The sequence below is a fragment of the Meriones unguiculatus genome, chromosome 19, assembly GCF_030254825.1.
Source record: "Meriones unguiculatus strain TT.TT164.6M chromosome 19, Bangor_MerUng_6.1, whole genome shotgun sequence".
In the NCBI taxonomy this organism is placed as follows: Eukaryota; Metazoa; Chordata; class Mammalia; order Rodentia; family Muridae; genus Meriones; species Meriones unguiculatus.
The window spans coordinates 46,259,487-46,274,663 of record NC_083366.1 but is presented as its reverse complement, the minus strand read 5'-3'; the positions used below and the strand labels follow the sequence as shown (position 1 = coordinate 46,274,663).

General features: G+C 38.8%; 1 protein-coding gene across 9 annotated transcripts in view; it reads left to right on the top strand.

Moving 5' to 3' along the window:
* Cdkal1 (CDK5 regulatory subunit associated protein 1 like 1) overlaps positions 1–15,177 on the top strand; it is a 549,424-nt gene that overhangs the window by 217,060 nt on the left and 317,187 nt on the right. For all 9 annotated transcript variants that reach the window (XM_060373105.1, XM_060373106.1, XM_060373110.1 and 6 more), the window contains one exon: positions 14,411–14,514. In XM_060373105.1, the coding sequence (XP_060229088.1) occupies positions 14,411–14,514 (104 nt within the window). The remainder of the gene's footprint in view (positions 1–14,410; positions 14,515–15,177) is intronic.

The following is a 15,177-nucleotide window of genomic DNA, read 5'->3' as shown; positions in this document are numbered from 1 at the left end:
AATAAAATTCAGGTCCTCTGCATGAGCACTAAGAGTTCTTAACTGTTAAGTTATCTTTGTAGTCCACACCCCCCCCACACATGTATATTTAAATAAATAAATAAACAAACAAATAGATATCTCTCTCTGACATTTCAAGGTAAATGATAGGATTTAAATTTCAAAAACTAAATATTTCATGTATAAGTCAGTTTTCTATAATACCAAAGAAATGAAAAATTAAAATGAAACATAATTTCAAGGCCTTCTATGCCATATGTTAGTATATTAAACATTAAAATGTTGTCATAAGGTTACCAGGAAGATTCAGTAACATAGCTCTGGTGGCTGGTCAGCTGGTAGAATTCTGGCCTAGCATACATGAGGCCCTGGGTTCTATCCAATTTGTGTGGCAGCACATGCTTGTAATCCCAGCTTTCAGAAGGTAGAAACAGGATTGTCAGAAGCTCAGAGTCCAGGAGTTGGAAAGAATAATGTAGTTGTCCAGAGTTCTGAGTTCTGAGTTCTTAATTTTATTGTAGGAAAATTGTGTGGCTTAGTGAAGAGCTTTCTGTGATGGCCAGTCTTCCTGGCCAGCTAGATGAGATTTGGGATCTCAGAGAGAGAGAGAGAGAGAGAGAGAGAGAGAGAGAGAGAGAGAGAGAGAGAGAGAGAGAGAGAGAGAGAGAGAGAGAGTTGTGGGTTTATCAGAGGAGGAAAGACCCACTGTGAATTTGGAGGCCTATCCCATGGGCTGGTGATGTGGGCTGTATATAAAGGAAAAGTGGGTAGAGTGCCACCTCCTGCCCTCCGAGCTACAACTGCTCTTTCCACCATGTTTCCCTGTTGTGATGGATTGTACCCTCAAACCATGAGTCATTCTCCTTACTTAAAAAAAAATGTAATTAAAAAATCAAGGCTAGCCTGAGCCACATGAGATCCTATCTCAAAAATCAAAACAAAGATTTCTGCCTGCCTCACTCCTAGCTTTGTGCCATTCTACATTTCTAAGTTTCTTGTTGGAGACAAAGACTTAGTATGTTGGTAATTCCTTGTCACATCCCACCCAAGGTTAATCGGAGTCACCTCAGCTGTTCCCTAGACTGCCGATGCACTTACACACCATTGTTTTGTTGTCTTCTATTGCGAACATTTCCTTAAACATTTTCTATGAGTATCAAAAGGCGTTTTGTCTGTGGTTGGAAAAAATGTCTCTAACCTGCCAACCAAACTTGAAATTGCATAAGAAAATGAGTGTTGATGCTGAGAAATGGTGTGTAGGCAACAACTCTCTTGTTCTGTGCAAAACAGTGATGAAATACAAACAGCACATGTGGAGTTCCACATGCTTTATTTTTGTTGGGAAAGAGCTTTGGTAGAAAGAACCATTTCTGCTGTTTAATAAATCTCATTATGTTTAGGCATGGGATTTGGTTGGCAGTCATTCCTGGGACAACATAGAACTAATTCTGCACAAAGCTCCTTGGTTCCTGTTTTTTTGTGTCTGTGTTGAAAGTTAACATCTATGTATCTATATTACTTGTCAACAGTCTTTAGGTGATTAGTGATCTCTTGAAATTGTCTGTAGAATTTTATTCCTTTCCATTTTTTTTACTATCCAAAGTTATTAATCAGTCTTGTGTCTGTGTTTTTCCAGGTTTGTGTGCGTGTGTGCATGTCTCTCTCTCATTCTCTCTCTCTCTCTCTCTCTCTCTCTCTCTCTCTCTCTCTGTTTGTGTGTGTGTGTGTATGTGTGTGTGTTGCTTAGAGGTCAGTCACACATGTGATTTTTTGTGAGATGTCTCTGGCTGGCTTGGGACTTCCAATTGGCTAGGTAAGTATTTTATCAACTAAGCCATTTGCCCAGTCTCTTACCTAGTCTGTGTGTTTTAAACCAGATTTGGTGACTCATGCTTGTAGGAGGTTAAGGCAGATGGTTCACAGTGAGTTTGAGTTTACCTTGAACATTGGCAAAAGGCTGTCTTGGATTATAGAGTGAGACCTTTTCTTGTCACCTCAGATCTTTCTCTCTCTCTCTCTCATACACACACACACACACAAACACACAAACACACATATACACACTTCTTAAAACTGAGCACTTTACTTCTGTTGGTTGTGCAGCTTGGAAATACTCGCCTCAGTCTTAGTGTTTACTGGGAGGCTCTTTCTCCATTTGGCTCCAGGATTTTTCTATATTCCCAGTCTGAAATTTGTTCATTAAATACCACCATCCCTACTTCCGCTTGCCTTCATCCTTGGCAACTACAATTCTACTTTTTGCATTTGAACTTGACTTTTGTACTTACCTTCTAGTTGAAAGACATCTTTTTGTCCTTTTGTGATTTGTTTTTTACAGTTAGTGTTGTATATATTTATGATTCTCTCAAGGTATAGCATGTTGCAGATTTCACTTTGTAAGGCTATATACTATTCTATTCACATACCTAATTTAATATGTGTATTCTAGTTCTAATCAATATTTGCATTTCTTTGACATTTTTGCTATGAGAATAATATTTACTGTAAACATCATTAAATAAATATCTACAGAAGTCCTTGTGTATAGTTCTTTTGTTTCTATGGAGTTTTTGGATCAAAGCATATTTCTACTCTATCCTTTTGAGGAACTGCCATGTTGTTTCCGGTAACCGCAGTGTTGCTTTACATCTCCACAACCTGTAGAACTTGTGACCTCATTTCGTGATGGACGTCCTCAAAACAATCAAAATAATCCTTCCTCCGTGTATACAGTCAATGAAAGGTGTGTCTGATTTCCTCCATAAGCAAAGTAGTTAGAGTTGCAGATATTCCTATATTAGGTCAGTCTGCTTCTGTTTTCTTTGCACCATGGTTTTTGGATGGGTGTAATATAAGATACCACCCCTCAACCTTGGTCATATAGTTTAACATAAAAAGTTCACCTCAGCAGTAGGTAGAATCTTGTGTGCAGGGATCTGGGGAAATTTTTTAAAGGTACCTAATGCCTGAATAAAAGAAGACAGTATAAGAATCACCAGATGGTTCACCTCCAGTTGTACTCTGAAAGCATGAAAATGCAGTGATAGGTTTGATTTCCAGAGTAAGGGTGAGATCTACAGGTAGGCCTGCCCGTGTACTGTGTATCTTCTAGTACTCTGATCAATTATTTTTGTTAAAAATATGTTTAGGTTTGTTTATTTTATTTTATACATAAGAGGGTTTTGCCTGTGTGTGTGCTTGTACACTGTTTGGGTGTATGTCAGCCTTTGAGTACCTAAAAGGGCGTCTGATGGAACTGGAGTTAGGGATGATTGTGAACTGCCATATGGATGCTGGGATCCAGAACTGTGTCTTTACAGGAACAACACATGCTCTAAATTGTGGATGTAGCATTTGCATTTTAGCTGTAAAATTAGACCTCGATGAGTGTATGTTTGAAGTTTTTAATTTCTTTTTTTGTTTGATTTTTTTTCCACAAATTCAGAAACTTAAACATTCTCTACACATTCCCTTCTTCTCTACTACAGGCTTTTGTAGAATGCTGCTCTGTAATCTTCCTGGGTTTTTATGCAGGTACTGTTTATTCATTATTTCTAACGTATATGCCCTAATGTCAAGCATTCTCAAAGTTGGCAACTAGAAAGGCCACAACTGTGAAAGATTGTCTCAGAGCTGGTTGTTGTGGCTGAAAAGGGAATACCCTGAGACTTTGGCCAGCCTCGGCTGCACAGTGAGATTCTGTCTCCAGAGGATTTTGTCACGGTTAAAGAGGGTCTAAAATCATGCCATTTATTTGTTTCTTTTATGTTCCTGATGGATATAGGTAATGGGCTGGTTATTTGGTCCATGTATGTCTACTTCAAAGTTTTTTGACTGTATCTGCCTTTTCTTAGTCTACAGCCTATGGATCAAATGGTCCAGTTCACAAGCTTGTTACAGTCTCTAGAAGACAAATGCTCTATTTAAAGTATCTAGCTGTATCTCCCTAGGAATGTTCAGCACATTTCCTGATAGGAATTTGTCCCTTGTACTTTTCTAGCTTAATGGTAGTTTCCATGTGAATGCCCGGTGCCAACAGACTTTGGTTGAAAGTACTTCCCAGACTCACCAGATTCACTGAACAGTGAAAAGGAATGTCTGAATGAGCCATGCTGTGTACTCTGGGACAGGTGTTGGTGTGCATTCTTTTGAGCTTTTTAGACTATGTGAGAGAAAAGTAGATTCTTGACAAAATCAATCTCTGTCTCTCTCTTTGGTAAAAGGCTTGGAGTAAGTGCTGGGTGGAATCCAGCCAAACACAGTATAATTTATCCCCATTACTCTCAGACAACCAACCACATCTCAATACCCCTTCCCATCCCACACACAATCCTTAATTTTTTTTATTTAAAGTAATTTTATTGCTTGAGTACACAAGGCAGATTTATGAGTCTAGACCAGAGGCTGTGGGGGACTCGTGAATAGGGAGAAAACAGGGAAAGAAAATGGGATTAATACTGTTCTTTGGTATCTACTCCTACAGCTCTTCCGCTGATGGTGCTGCTATTTTCAAGTAGCTAAGGTCAACACCATGCACATAGAATACACCAGACTGTGTAAGGATCCAGAATCAGTTCGTGGTATTTAAACACGGTGGTGAATGACAGTTCTCTCCCAACTGGCCAACATGAGGAAATTCCTGTCTGATGGAAACCTGCCATAATTCATTCCCTTTTCCCCCAGGTAGCCATACACATCTCAACACCTTCACCTGACATATTTCCTTAGTAAATGTCACTGACCATCAGGGATATCACATCACCACGTTTAGAACACTCGGAGTCTCATCCAGTTCCAAGACCAGACTCTCTGGATCTTGGTCCCTCTCTCAGGTCTGCAGTAATGCTTCATGGTCAAAAAATTTCTAGTTAAAGAGTTGTTCATTCTCGTCTGCTCACAGTGCTGAAGCAAGCATACCAGTGATCATAGTTAGCAATTCTTGCTTTAAAAAAAATGTGTAGTAGCAAATTATAGAAGAAGAGGTCATGGATTTGAGAGAGAGTTGGGGGATTTGGGATGAACTGGAAAGGGGGAGGAAGGGTGGAAATGATGAAGTTCAGTGTTTGAACATGAGAGTCTCAAAAATTAAAAAAAAATAAAATAAAATTCAACACTGTTGAACAGAAATGAACTTCCCACCCTACATACAGCCTCCCATCAAAGGACCTCTTCATTGTTTGCAGGTGTAGTACTCTATCCCCTCACCTTCAGGCTCCCCACCTAGAAATGGCGCTGTGATCCCCTGAGTCCAGGATGCCTTCTAAGAAGACTGCAGATGAAGATGAGTTGGGGACCATGCCCCATGTTCTTAACTTTGTATCAACAGCTCCCCTTTCTTGACCTTCTCATTGGGCAGGCTGTTGAAAAGACACCATGAGTTTCTGCTTCCTCAGGCATTCCTCTCTGTCTTCCAAGTCAACAATGGAAAAAGAGGATGGGAAAGGCTACTACAGCTTGTTCTATAGCAGAATTGTTAGAGAACTCATGTCCTTCACATGAGAATGATTTCAAGATTTAAGGTGGAATCAAGAATTAGTAGCATGGGAAGAAAAGCCTTGAAATAAATCTAACAGACAAAGCCTGTGTGATGGGCAGGGATTCAGTTTATATTACCAATATTATAGTGTTCACATATTGTCACAAAACTGTTTTATTCTTAAAAAAAAAAAGCAATTCAGGTAAGGAAACCAAGAAACTGAAGTTATGCTGTGGCTATTCTGTGTCAAAATTAAATGCCAGGAGAGGTGGAAAGAAATAGACTAGGAGGGATTCAGGTCTTTCATACTTAAGTTATGCTTCTGTCAATCAACAGATAGCTGCATCAATGTTAAAACGGTGGGGTTGTCACCACCTTATGGTAAGAACTCCTTGAACTCAACTGAACTGCCAGGTTGCTCATCTCAGAGTTCTTTTTGTCTCTGTGTGTGTGTGTCTCTTAGTCACTTTTTAATTACTATGATAAAATACCATGGCAGGATACAGGGGAACGTGTTCTTTTGGGCCTATGATTCCAGAGGCCTCCATCATGACAGAGTAAAGGCAATTGGCAGGAGCAGGAAGCTGAAGGCTTACATCTTGTGTCTCAAGCAGGGAGCAGAAAGAATAAAGTACAGATGATGTGTGGCTTTGAAACCTCCAAGCCTGCCTCCAATGACATACTTCCTCCAGCAAAGCCACACCTCCTCTACTTGCCTCAACAGCACCACCAGCACAGCACACAGGGGACCATCTCAGTCAATCACATTGGGTGTGCTGGGACTGGAACACATGATTTCTGGCTTGCTTGGCAAATACTCTATTATGGAGCTTTACTCTAGTCCTACATTTGAATTCTTACATTGACTTATTTCCCTCTTCTGAGATATACTTTTCCCTCTCCAGGCAATATTTTTAAAAATAGCATAGTCTCTTATGAAGGACTGACTTAATTTACATCATTGGGGTTATTTAAAAAAAAGATTTCTTTAGTTTCTTCTTATGTATGTGAATGTCTGCCTGCATGTGTGTACCACAGGCATGCTTTGTGCCCTCAGAGGTCAGGAAAGGATCTTGAAACTGGATTTACATATGTTTGTGAAGTCCCACATGCGTGCTGGAAACCAAACTTGGGTTCTCAACAGGAGCAGCAAGTGCTCTTACTACATGAGCCATCTCTTTAGCACCCAGAGGTAGAGTTCTTAAAAATCAGCCTTCCTCAGAACGGCTCTTTCCCCAAGGCCTGAGAAACAGTCTTTTCCACATGCCTTCCTCACATGACTTGGGGCATCAGCTTGGTGGTCAGGGCACCAGATAGCACAAAGACTGCACTCTCATCGTCTCAGTATTTGTCCTGTTTGCTTTGTGCAGTCAGTTCAGAGAATAGAGGCGAAGTTTGGAGTCTGGTTAGGAGTTACGATCATCAGTAGAGCTCCTCCTCAGGCCGGCCCTCCAGGTTTGGAGACTGTTTTGATGTGTGAATGCCAGGCAGCTGCATACATGCCTAGTCTTTGCTTTTCTGTTTCTGTTTAAACTCCTCATCTCTATTCCTTACAAAGTTACTCTGTTATTTACCCAAACAATTTATATTCCCACATGTTAGTTATCTATTTACATTGAGCTTTCCAGTTTCAACACTCTTGAAATACAACAATTTCCCTCCTTTCTCGGGGTGTTTTGACCAATGTTAGACAATTATCTTCTATCCTAGGCACCAAAATTGAACACCTGTTAAATATTATGGAATTAGCTCCAAGCAGGGTTTCCTGTAGATTTCACCTTGGCAGAAATCAGGCTCCAGAGCTGCAGAGGAAGCAAAAGCAGCACTTCTCACTGTTCCTCCTTGTAAGCTGCAGCATGAGGTCTGTTCTTCAGAGGGCTGGATTGGCATGCTTATGGCTCAGTAGGATCATCATAACCCCTGGGTCAGTCTTTGATCGAGATCGTTTCCCATATGTTGACTGTATCTGTGTATCAAGTATTGCTTACTTAACAGCAGATTAATGTTGTGAATTCATAGGAAATAAAAGCTCTTTCTCACCTAATCATCTTATAAATTTGGGTTTACCTCAGTTACATGTAATAACATCACCACTGAAAATATTTATGGAGCCATGTCCTCTTTATATTCTTACATTCTGTATTTAGTATGTTCAGTAAATGAGTCAGGTATCTGTGTATAAAAATACAACCAAGCCCCAAAGAAGCAGTCTAACTTAACAAGCGTGGAAAAGTCTCTCTCTCTCTTTCTGTCTCTTATGCATGTGCATGCATGCATGTGAGTGAGTAAGTGAGTGATGAAGGTTTGATTGTAGTTCTAATGGCCAGTAAGATATTTTTTGCTTAATTGGCAAATTTGTGTTAGTTGCAGCTCTTCTTTGGAAGAACAACCAGTGTTTACTGAGCCATCTCTCCAGCTGCTCTTAATGTTTTATAATAATGAAATAGCACTGTAGGTGGACAGAAAACACTGATAGATGGACTTCCTTCATTCTTATCTTTTACCTTGCTGTTTAGTAAACACCTCCCCAAAACAATTGCTGCTGCTGTGGGCAAGAGACCACTTCCCAGAAGTAAGCTATGAGCTGTAAATAGAATGCATGGGCAATTCACCTGGAATTCTCTCTCCCATGTATGAGTGATGTTCATTCTACACTCCATCAGTTGATATACCACTAACCAGGGCAATACGCAGTTGAACAAAGATGTTTTCTTGCCATTTTTTTTTCTTGCACATTTGAAATTCTGAGGCTTTTTCTAGACTTATAAGGAAAACTTGGGGATATGATAAAGAATGATCTGCAGAAATAGGTTCCAGAGACCTTGATGGTTCTTTGCTGGTCTCTGGAGAGCTTAGAAATGTAAGTAAAATACAATGAGTTTCTTGAAATTGTATGTGTGTGCTTGTATTTTTTATTTTATTTTGGTATTTATCTATTTTTTTTTTAAATAGTCACAGTGAGGCCTTATACCCACCATCACAGAAATTTCTCTTTTCACGAGACAAAGACCATTATAGAAAGCCACAACATTCAAAAAGCAGAGTTGTGGAGCTCAGGCTACAGTACAGATCCTGCACCTTTAAGGCTCAGGAATCATTGCAGAAACAGGAGTGGAAGGATTGTAAGAGCCAGGAGGAAGAGGGAGTTTCCTGGGAGATTGTGTCTCTTAGGAATGTCAGAAGCTAGACCCATGTCTTGACAACACACTTTATAAACATGAGCTGAACAAGGACAACAGCCACAGCCATGCCAGTGTGGATGGGGGGGTGGGTGGGGGAGCCCATGAGGCTTCAACTCTACACAAAGAACTACAGGCAATTAGGAAAAACTGAGAGGGAGAAATCGTCTTCTCTAGGGAAGAGCATACCAATTGGTTATTCAGTACCAAAGGTCATACATATATACAAGTAAAATTGTAGAGACTGAGCAGGCTGTGCTCATTATGTACTTAGGATTGTGTGTGTGCGTGTGTATGCATGTGTGTGCATGCATGTCTGTGTGTGTTTACCAACAACTAATAAAAAAAGAGACTATTGGTTTGAAAAAGAACAATAAAGGATATTTATGTGGGAGAGTTCAGAGGGGAAAAAATGGAAGGGGAAAATGATGTGATCTCAAAAAATAAAAATAAAATATAAAATAAAAAAATTAAAAAAATCAAAAAAACCTTAAAAACTAGTAGTGACAGTACTAGTAGTTTAACTTTAGGAAAGTTCTTGTTGCCAAACATAATGTCTTGTCTTTTCCTGTGTGTGTCTTACTGAGGACCTTCTTGAATAGCACATCTCCTAACTGAGTAGCTGAGCAATGGCTTGGTAACTGCTCCAGTCCATTGTGGAGTCTCCAGTAGCACCAAGTATTTGTTGGTATTTCAGTGGTATATAGGGACTGGATAAAAGGTTGTGGCATACAGTAAAAATTGTTGAATATCTTTTGAAGGCAATGATAAGATTTTTATTTGTAAGTGCATGCAGGTGGGGTGTATAGATACCTGGGCTTATATAAAGGCCAGAGGAGGGGCCTTGCTTTATATATTTCTTCCTTATTCTTTTGCGATAGTATCACTCATTGAACCTGCTGCTAGGCTGGTGGCCCAAAAGCTTCAGCTGTCCTGCTGTTTCCATCCTGCCACACTATGTGGTTCATAGTTGCATGGGTGGTTACATCTAGCTTTTTGCATGAGTGTTGACGATTTGAACTTAAATCCCCACTGTTGGGCAGCAAGGGCTCTTATTTAAAAAGGTGCCTTATCAGCTCCAACTGTAAGGCTTTTAAAGGCTCATGCAGTCAGTCTGTATTCTCACACAGAGTTGGTTATTGTGTTATTAGAGCAATGCAGAATACAATCAATTTGTGGGAATTTCAGGTAAGATGGATTGGGTCTAGGGCTAGAGTTATAATAGCACAAGTTTAACATGCTTGTGGTCCAGGGTGTGGTCTCCAGCATCACAGAAAGGAAAGGAGGAGGAAGAAATTGAGTCTGACTTGGCTCTGTGTACCTTTGGGCACAATTTATAATCCTTTTGAGTTTAAATTTTCTTTATGAAAGATCCAGATACTGCCTTTTGCATATTTATATGTAAGATGCCTAACTTAGTGTCAGGCAAGCATACAGCCATTCTCTTCTGCTATTATTAGCTTCTGTTTCTTCCAGAATCACTTTAAAGGTATTGAGTTTTATGGGAGTCCATGGGTGCTGGCTATAAGAATAATCCTTTCAGGTAAAAGGAATGGAGACGAAATCCATTGGAGTGAAAACCCAGTAATGCAGCCTTTTGAAGTAAAGAATGGAGCTAATAGCATGAATAAGGGGAATGGAGGTGCAGTCTATATAATGTAAGTTTCAACATGCAGGAGAGGGAAGTCTAGAAAGGGCAAAATGGAAGATGATACTGAGTTCAGGAAAACTGGCTTTTGGAGAGAATAGGGAGTCAGTGATTGATGAGGGTGGAAGACATTATCTCTGGTGGGAGAATCTTGGATTTAGAAAGCTGAAGGCTTCCTGATTCTGGAACCTCACTTGTGTTGTGTTTCTGATGCTCCATTTTTCTTTACTTAGGGTTTCAGCTTTGGCAAGCAAGCATCTTTTTTTTATGTAAGACCTCATCACTCTGCAGATAGCATCTCTTGTATTGTTTGATAGTTCAAACACTTGGTTCTTTCTTTGGAAAACTCCTTTAAAATCTCAATGTGGAGCTACAGTAGGTACTGTTAAGTAGCCAGGTCTGCCTCAATGTATGTCCTGTGAAAGTCTTGTTTTTCATTTTTCATTTGCAGGATGATATGTTAGTATAGAAAAACATGAGGAGATCATGTGGCTTTTTTAAGACTTGGCTCTAAGAGCTTATAATTTTGTCATAATTGAAGCTTCAAAAAAGATTTTATAATCTGTCAAAATAAGTAAGGATTAAAGTATATGAAGGGACTACCCTGCAATATTTCAGCAATTAATACTTCAGTGTTAATGTTTTATTCTCAAATGGGTTTGCATATTTAAATTTATTCTCAACCAAGAAGCCAGGAGAAATAGGATTTCAGTTATATTAGGCGCCTCACTCAGTCTCTCTTCATTAAAAACAGATCATACAGGCTGTGTTTTAGAGTATGACTATGGTTTCCAAATTATTCCAGAACTCACAGCATCTAAGGTTTTTAAAAAGACTGTCCTAAGGGGATTTGTTTTTATTCATTTCATGAACTGTGTGTGGCATTGAATCAGTGTATTATCCTGTGTTCCAATCTTCGGGGATATCGTAGTTTTTGAACCTTCATTGTTACTTCTTCTGTTTGGTTTATGCAGATTAAAGTACTATACCTCATACACTCTTTTGGGCTTTGGGGTTGCACTGTTGAGGTAGGTCTAATCTCTCTGCTCCTGAGCCTGTTTTCTCACAAGGTGTGTAGGTGTGTTGTGCTTTCTCTGTCGCTGCAGCCAGGGTCTGTAGAGGACTTCCTTCATTCTTGCTGTTCAGTGTCCACCTCAATTTGTTTTTGGCTTTCAGCATTAAGCCTTCAAAGATCTTTTGTTTTCTGACTGTTACAGAAACTGGCTCAGAGTTCTTACTCTTGGACAATTATTTAGTTGCTTACGGACAATTGAAAATGTCTATTATGAATTCCCTTATTTTAAAGTGTTGAAATGATTGGTCAACATAGTTCCTGGTGACTGCAAAAAAGTTGTTTTGAAGCATCAAAAAGCTCATTTTTTACTGCTTTCGCACTGTGCTTTGCCTTGATATTGTGACAGACTCCTCCTATTAAGAAGTTAGACGTAAGACTTAACTGCTTGAGTTGGTTCTGTTAGGACATGCTTACAGAAGTGAGCAATTGTTGACTTTGAGGTTACTAACAATAGCAAGCTTTTTTTTTTGATAGAAGAAAATAAATCTAATGAAAATTTAGAATTTAAATATCTCATCAACAACTTGGTGAACAGCAGTTGTGTGAATATTTTAGAATATCACTCATTTTAACTTTTTAGTACATTTTTGCAATCAGTTTTTTACATAGAGGCCTCACTTCTACCACTGTTGATTAAGACAGTAGAAAAATGTCTTTTGCCACACCTGCTATTAAACTAAACTCTCCTTACTACATCTATCTGTTCCACAGAGTTTGGTGTACTTGTCATGTGATAATTCAGATTTTACTTAACACTAGTTGCATGAAACACGTGGTGATTGGTATTTAAAATTTATGAACTGTAAACACTTTTCTACATGGTTTACCTGTATCAATCCAACTAATTTTTTTTTTTTAATACTTCCTTCACTTTCTTTCTTCCTACTTTTTTCCCACCCCCTTTCCTCTGGTATGGTATCTTTTAAGAAGCAACCGTAATTAGAAGTGTTAGTGGATTTTATGAAGACTCTCTGTAGACTTCTCAGTGCCCTTCATCTGCATGGGACAAAGAAGAAGAGAACAGGGTCCTTGAAGTAGGATTATAGCTTGAAGTGGCATCATGCCTAGAACAGTGCTGATTTCAATGAATGCCAGTCAGAGGGGAATCCCAGATCCATGGGAACACTTGAGGAAGAGTCAGAGAGCACACTGTCCTCCCAGTGTACCCAGCATACTACTGGGAATTGAGTTTCAGAATTTGAAACAGAACAAGTCATATGAGGTGACATGTTTTGTCTATAGAATCAGCAAGAAAATGATAAACAGAAAATAGGTGACAGCAGGAATGCAAAATACATGCATGGGCCAGTCCAGACAGGAAGCTTGACTTCAGAGTTCTCAAAACTAAAGGAAAGAAGCACGTATCTTAAACAAATGGTTTTATGTGGGAGACTAAGTGCTGTCAAATATGTGCTACATTACCTTAGCTCATGCTGGATGAGGGCCTTCTGTCTTTATTTGCACATAGCTAGGATGGTTTCTATTGTTGTTTGGGTGTTTGATTTTGATTTTGATACTGCAAATGCTGTAAATGGAGGCGAAAGCCTCAGTTTGGCTAAATACAGGATCTACCAACTCTCCCCAAGGATGTTTGAATCACATTTATTCCATGGACTTTTTCATATGGAAGACCCATAGAGTTGAAATCTGTTAAGCCTGCACTTGAAACTGAGCTGTTACATGGCCTTGGCCTAATTCCTTGTCTGCCCTTTTTTTAGGTAGATTTCCATTCTGTGTGGTGGACATTGTTAATACTATGCTCTGTCCCCACCACTGCACAGACAAGGCTAAAGGAGGTCCCATGTGCTTAATCTAACAGGTTCCCCCTAGTCAGGAGGGAACAGAGGGTTATCCTCGGTGGACAGCCAGCCCAGCATCGTTCTTCCAAAGCTGCAGAAGGCCCTCAGTTTTTTAAATTAAATATTAATTGCCTGAGAGGAACAGTGCTAGAAGCTAATGATCAGTGGTTTGCCAAATAATTAAATACATTTCAAATGCACATGTTACTATTCCTGAGAGTTGAAGGTAAACTATCAGACATCAAACATTGTTGGTTTGACTACTAAGGATAGTGATTCTTATATATCTCAGTTACATACCAGTAAAATTATGTTGATAAGGTTCATTCATCAAATTATAGTTTTGCAAGGGGAAAATTTAAAGCATTGTGTAACATTGATCTTTTGAGAGCCTTGTTCCTTACAGTGGATACTGAACCACTGAGGATAGGCAACTTCTGTTTTGTTCAGTTCTAAAAATTTATCTTTTTTTAATATTGAAATTGTATTTTAAAATTTTGGGATACAACTATTTAAATTTTATTTTAAAACTAAAGAAATCAGTATTCTAGTTTGGAGAAAATAACTTTTAACCGTAGCTGAAGACTACTGGGACAAGTCAGTTTTTACATTTCTCAAAGCTCATGTTGACATCCTGTATGTTTTCTCTGGCTAATGTAACTCATGGGTACATATTAATATTTTCCTCGTGGCGTAAAAACTAATCTGAAAATGTCTAAAAGTTCGTGGTTTTGTGAGAAATCATTAGTTAAAGATTCAATGAGTATACTTCAGTATTCCTAATAAAATGTTTCATATAAGTAATACAAAACACTTTCTGGTTATTTGATGGCCAAAGAAATACTGGTGGTTTACCAAAAAGAAAAGAAAAAAAAAAGAGTGCTGTGTTTTGAATTTCATTTGATTAATCATGGGTTTCTAAACTTGGGTCTCCTCAAAAAAAAAAAGTGTGTTTAATCAGAAAGTATTTATAAACTTCACTTCTTGTAGATTTGTGTGTTTTAGGATAATCTGTGGCTTTCTGTGACCATTCTCTCATAGTTAAAAGTCACAAGGATTACCAACTCTGGTCTTCATAGAAGTTAAATATGTGTCATTTAGATAATTATTTTTGTATCATATAAATTAAGCAAATGTTACTAAAATGTCACTGCACTGTTTGTTTTGCCTGTCAGTTTATGTACGCCATGTCTTTAAGGTTTTGAGCCTTATTTATTGCTTCCATTTGAACAGGTGTCTCAATGCTTGTACCTACTGCAAAACTAAACATGCCAGAGGAAACCTGGCCAGCTATCCCATTGATGAGCTTGTAGAGAGAGCCAAGCAGTCCTTTCAAGGTAAGGGTTTCTAGAATTATGTTATGAAGTCAGCCTTCTGAATAATATTCATCTTCTAAGCAATAGTTCCTTTTAAAAAGGTTCCAGTTAGCTGTCTGTAGTTTACAAATATGCCTGCTCAGCTAACAGGCTAGTATCAGATGTAATTGCTCAAGCTGTATTTATATTGGGTATGATCCTGTACCACTTTTCCATTTAACCACTCTCAGGTAAACAACACATTGTAGATCACTCTTCTCTAGACATCACGATAGAGGTAAAATAAGGGATGAGTGAGCTAAATAAACAAACAAATAAATAAAAAAATAAATGGGTGTATATAAGCAACTGTGAAATTTGTTAGGGTTTTTGTGGACTGAATGAAATATACAGCTGTGAGACTGGGGGCCGTGGTACTGGCTGGTGAGGGCGGGGGTCTTGTGAGAAATGTTATGCCTGGGCTGCTCACTTACTACTGCCTGAATCACTACCTCCTGCCCTTAGCAAATAGCAAGCCTTATCTTTAACATGAGTCACAGTTGTTTTGACACATAACTGCTTAAGCCAGGAACTTCCTCTTTTGTCTTTGTTTGTAATCTGTGTATATAACAGTGGTATGTTTTCATACCCAACATGCAGAGAACCTATTGTCTCTCATCTTGTGGGTTAATAGTTACTGGCAAT